Genomic DNA, 5031 nt, shown 5'->3' with positions numbered 1-5031 from the left:
AAATCGTTAAGCATTTTAATAAATTCACCAAAAGCCTCAAATCACCCAAGTTAATATTCACAATAAACCTTCATTGATTAACCATTTCTATGTAGAACTGACTAGAATAAAAGTCGTATTTGTTCAAAGAGTTCTCTAGTAAAATCATCAAGTTTCCTAATCAATTCAACTATACTCACAAATAGAGCTCATATGTGAATTATTCATAATGAATTCTTCTTCAAATATCTTATCCTCCACTTTGACTCATTAAAACATACACAAATACTTAAATAAGTTCAACTAGAAATTAATTTTTATAAGAAAGTATTATTAACATTATTATCCCACTAAGTGGGGTCGGCATGAATCATTTTCTCCATTATGTCTTATTGAGTGTCATATTTTCATTTTAATTCTAAAATATTAACATCATTTTTTCTTCAATATGCCTAAGTTTTTTTAGGTCTACCTCTGTCTTTCTTAATAAGTCGAATCTAATATAAAACAAAATATCATATGGTCGACATTTAAAGTAACCAACCATCTAGATGAATCTCTTTAATCTTGTCTGTCGTTGGAGCTACACCAACCCTTTCATGGATATATTCATCTCGCATATTGTCTCCAAGTGTCAAGCCACTCATCTACCTAAGCATTCTTATCTTAACAACACTTAACTTTGCTTTATGCTTCTCTTTTAAAGGTCAACATTTCATGCCATAAAGCATTGCACGTCTCACCGCCATCTTATAAAATTTTTTCTTACGTGTAGGCAATACTTTCCTATCACTTGATGCATTCCTCAACTTCAACTAACCAACTTGAATTCTACAAATAATTTCCCCATCTATATCACCATCACTTTGAACAATAAACCATAGATATTTAAAATGTTAACAACTTTTAATGATTTGATAACCCATAGCAACAATTTTGCCATTAAAGCAACTATTACTAAAATTACAATCCATGTATTCACTTTTAGATGTACTCAAACAAAGGCCTTTAAACTCCAATGTAGATCTTCATATTTCATGTTTTCTCTAAACTCTTTCTCTAGTCTTATTCACAAGAATGAAACAATTGGAGAAAAGCATACACCAAGGTACATCCTCTTATAAATGTCTAGTAAGAGCATCCATAACTAAAACAAAAAAATAAGGGCTTAAAGCCGATCCCTGATGTAATTCAATTGAAATAAAAAAATACTTGGTCAATCCTCCTTTTGTTCAAACACAAGTAACAACACTAGTATACATATCCTTAATGACTTGAATATAATTCATATCAACATTTGTCTTCTCTAAAGCTCTTCAAAGAGCTTCTATCAGAACCTCATCATATAATTTTTCTAAATCAATAAAAATCATTTGTAGATTCTCCATACTCTCATTATACTTCTCCATCAAACCTCTCAATAAATGTATAATTTCCATAGTAGACTTTCCCGACATAAATCCAAACTGATTATGAGAAATATTTATATCATGTCCTAATCTATGTTCAATTACTCTCTCCCACAATTTTAAAATGACACATTAACTCAATTCCTCTATAATTTGCACCCTCTTGTCATCCCCTTTATTCTTAAAGTGGGGATCGAAATACTCTTCCACCACTTCTAAGGTATTTTTGTCAATTTCAAAATAATATTGAAGAGTTCACTAAGCCAAGAAACTCCACAAGCTCCTAGATATTTTCACACTTCAATGGGGATATCATCAGGTCCTACTAATTTTCCACCCTTGGTTTTCATTAAAGCCTCCTCAAATTCCTTTTCACTAATGCAACAGTAAAAATAAAAAAAAAAGTTTTATTATTATTAATGATTTTAAGATTGCTAAGGTCAATTGTATTTTTAAAAATTTTATTGAAAATTTTATCAAAATAGCTCACTCACCTATGTTGAATATATTCTTATAAGAAAAACTCTTTTTAATTTTCATCTTTAATACACTTTACTTAAATTAAATCTTTACTTTCTCTTTGTTTGGCTTGTATATACATATATTTTTAACTATCTTTAGTATCTAATATATTATAAAAGCCAATAAAAGTAGAATTTTTAGTGTCACAAATTATTCTCTTAGACTCTTTATGGACAACCTTATATTTTTCCCAGTTTTCTAAGTTTTTTTACTTAAACCAATTTTATTAGCATAACTTCTTATATTTTTTTTCTTGCACATTATTATTTCACCACCAACTATTTTTATTTATAAAAAAAAAATTCTTTTGATTCTCCGGATACATCTTTTGCCACTTGTTTAATAGTGATCCCCTATAGAATTAGCTTCCTCTTGAATATTTCGAATCTTGAAATCTTGAAGTTTCCTCATAAAAATAATTTTATTTGTGTCTTTTAGGTGCCCTCATCTAAATCTATGAAAAGTTTACATTATATTTTTTATCTTGCAACACCTGATCTTAAAATAAAAAACTAATAATCGATATTGAGTATTTAAATTTTCAGTTAGAATGACCTCAACATTTTTACATTCACAATGATCTCCTTTTCTCATAATAAAATAATTAATTTGTGTTTTATTAGATCTATTCTTATAAGAAATAACAACTCATATCTTTTCTTAAATAAAGTATAAACAATAACAAAATCATAAGTTAAAACAAAATCTAATATGATTCTACCTTCTTCATTAATCACTTCAAATTTGTAGCTACCAAGAATATTTCTAAAATCTTCTACCACTCTACCAACATGCAGATTTAAATATCCTCTAATAAAAATTCTTTTTTCAAGAGGTATCTTTATATTACTACTTCTAAGTCATTCCAAAATGAACTTTTGAATGTATATCTAAACCTTCTTGAGAAGCATGAGCATTTATAACATTAAAATTTTAGTATCAACAATAATCTTTGGGCTATAATTCTATCTCAAGTTCTATTAATTCTTGCAATATTATTTTCAAAATCTTATTTATATTACATCTACACCATTTATAGTGCGACTCCTACTTGAATACCAAAGTTTGTATTCTAAGCTATCAATCTCATTAACCTTTTATCAAATCTATTTAGTTTTATCAATCTCATTATCCTTTTATCAAATCCATTTAGTTTCTTAAATGCATAAGATTTATGTTTCTATGAACTAAAATATCTACTAATTTCATTAATTTTCTTGTGAAAAAATATATATGTTCTAAGATTCTATCATAATATTATTTTCATGGACAAACTTCATTGTCCTCTTCCATCCAAAATGTGGGACCACTTATTTATTTGACATTAGACCTAGGCACCGGTATAACAACATTGACAAATTTCTCAATGTATTCAAGCCATACAGGCATCACTTTTAGGGGGGACACCCTAGCATAAAACAATGATTTAAATGATTCATGTCATGATTTCTTGGCAAAAAAAACTATGCCAATTATTGAGTACTTGATAGTGAATCTTAATTAAAACCTATAAATAATATATACACATATTAATAAAGATATTATCATGTAAAACTAGGGAGTGTTCATTATTTATATTATTTTAAAAACTATAAAGTGAATAGAGACTAGATATTGAAAATATATTTAGAATTCAGTTTAAAATGGGGTAGCTCTTTTTAGTGTTGTTATTGAAGGAGATATAAAAATATATCCTTATATTTATATAAATATTTTAAATGAATTATCCACTTTTCAAGATATTGAATAGCAAAAGTGGAAAACCTACGCCCTCCTCTCTCTCTCTTTCCTGGCTTAGCTTGGTGGAGAGGTCTCCCTCAACTCCAACCAAACCAAAGTGGCCTTTTATGGTCTTTCTGATTAAAAGCTTCAGATTTCTTTATTCTCCCCTTTTCACGGCCATTTGAGCTTCTGGGATTCTTCTTTTTGTTCTCAAAAGGAGATGTTCCCTGTCTTGATTCATCGTCAGGAAGCATCGATTCCACAGGAAGAGATCCACAGCCCCAGTCTAGTGCTAACGGCTGATCCCAAGCCCCGACTCCGATGGACGGCCGATCTCCACGAGCGGTTCGTCGATGCTGTCGCCCAGCTCGGAGGCCCCGAAAGTTTGTTCCTATTCACTTTCTATTTTCTTGCATTTTTGTTTTCGAAGCTGGTGTACAGTGATCTAGTTGTTTATTGTGAGTTTGTCCGCTGAAACTTGACGGTTTGTTGTTTTGATGCCTTCTAAATTGGTTCTTTGTGCTAGAATGAGCGGTTCGTTGACCATGGATGCTCATAGGGGCTATTATGTTTTCGAATTAGTTTTTTTTTTCCTTTAATTTTCGACAGTAGATTGGGTTGGATTCGGTGATAACTTTGGTTTCTTTTATTTGTTGCTGCCTTCTGATCCTTTGTTCAGTAATTTTGGAGTCATTATTGAGTAGGGTTTAATGAAATTTGTTTCTTGTTCTAACTTTGCGGTTCTTTATAAGGCTATTAATGTGATGTTTGTTTTGAATTTAGTATTTAAAGAGGTATCTTGTGCTTATAGTGGCCATGTATGAGGTGCATATAGGCCTATGGATGAAACTTTTTTCTTATAACACGTGTGTTTTCGTTTTTATTTTTCTCTTTTTTATTTTAAAAGGAGTCGCCAGCTTGTCGATCGTCGTATACTTCCCCCATTCAAATAAATTTCCCTCCCGAACCATATAAATGATTCGAAGTGGAGAGAATTTAGGAGAGGAATTGAATAAGAAAGGACATACGATAAAGAGACAAACAAGAGAAAAAGTAAAACGTGGAGAGTCTACGTGTGATAAACCTCGCAAAGATAGGTTAAGAATGTCCGCCCAAACAAGATCGGGCGGAGACACCTTAAACCAATATCCGCGAAAGAAGTATCTACATAGACTACCCATAACCAGAGAGTCAGGTGTATGTACCTGTTCTGGGGTCAAGAGCACTCCCAGAGGAACGTGTTCCTACTGGTTAATTACATATTGGGGGTTACCTAAATATACTCTCGATAAAAGGAGTTTCGCTTCATATTATCATAAACCTGGGGTATAGTCAATCAAAGGAAAGTTATTCCGTATGGGAACAGTCCCAATACTTCAAAGCTCACACTAAGCCATCG

General features: G+C 31.1%; 1 protein-coding gene across 2 annotated transcripts in view; it reads left to right on the top strand.

The window, feature by feature from the left end:
• Positions 1–3677: 3677 nt before the first annotated feature.
• The window catches only part of LOC110026648 (protein PHR1-LIKE 2-like), a 20393-nt gene continuing 19039 nt past the window's right edge, over positions 3678–5031 (top strand). The window contains exon 1 of one of the 2 annotated variants that reach the window (XM_020727665.1): positions 3678–4015. In XM_020727665.1, coding sequence (XP_020583324.1) covers positions 3853–4015 — 163 coding nt within the window. In that variant the 5' untranslated portion in view covers positions 3678–3852. The remainder of the gene's footprint in view (positions 4016–5031) is intronic. The other variant, XM_020727666.1, reaches the window with a different exon arrangement.

Source organism: Phalaenopsis equestris, unplaced genomic scaffold, assembly GCF_001263595.1.
Source record: "Phalaenopsis equestris unplaced genomic scaffold, ASM126359v1 Scaffold000391, whole genome shotgun sequence".
Classification (NCBI taxonomy): Eukaryota; Viridiplantae; Streptophyta; class Magnoliopsida; order Asparagales; family Orchidaceae; genus Phalaenopsis; species Phalaenopsis equestris.
Note: the sequence above shows the minus strand (reverse complement) of the source record. Positions and strands in the feature narration are given on the sequence as shown.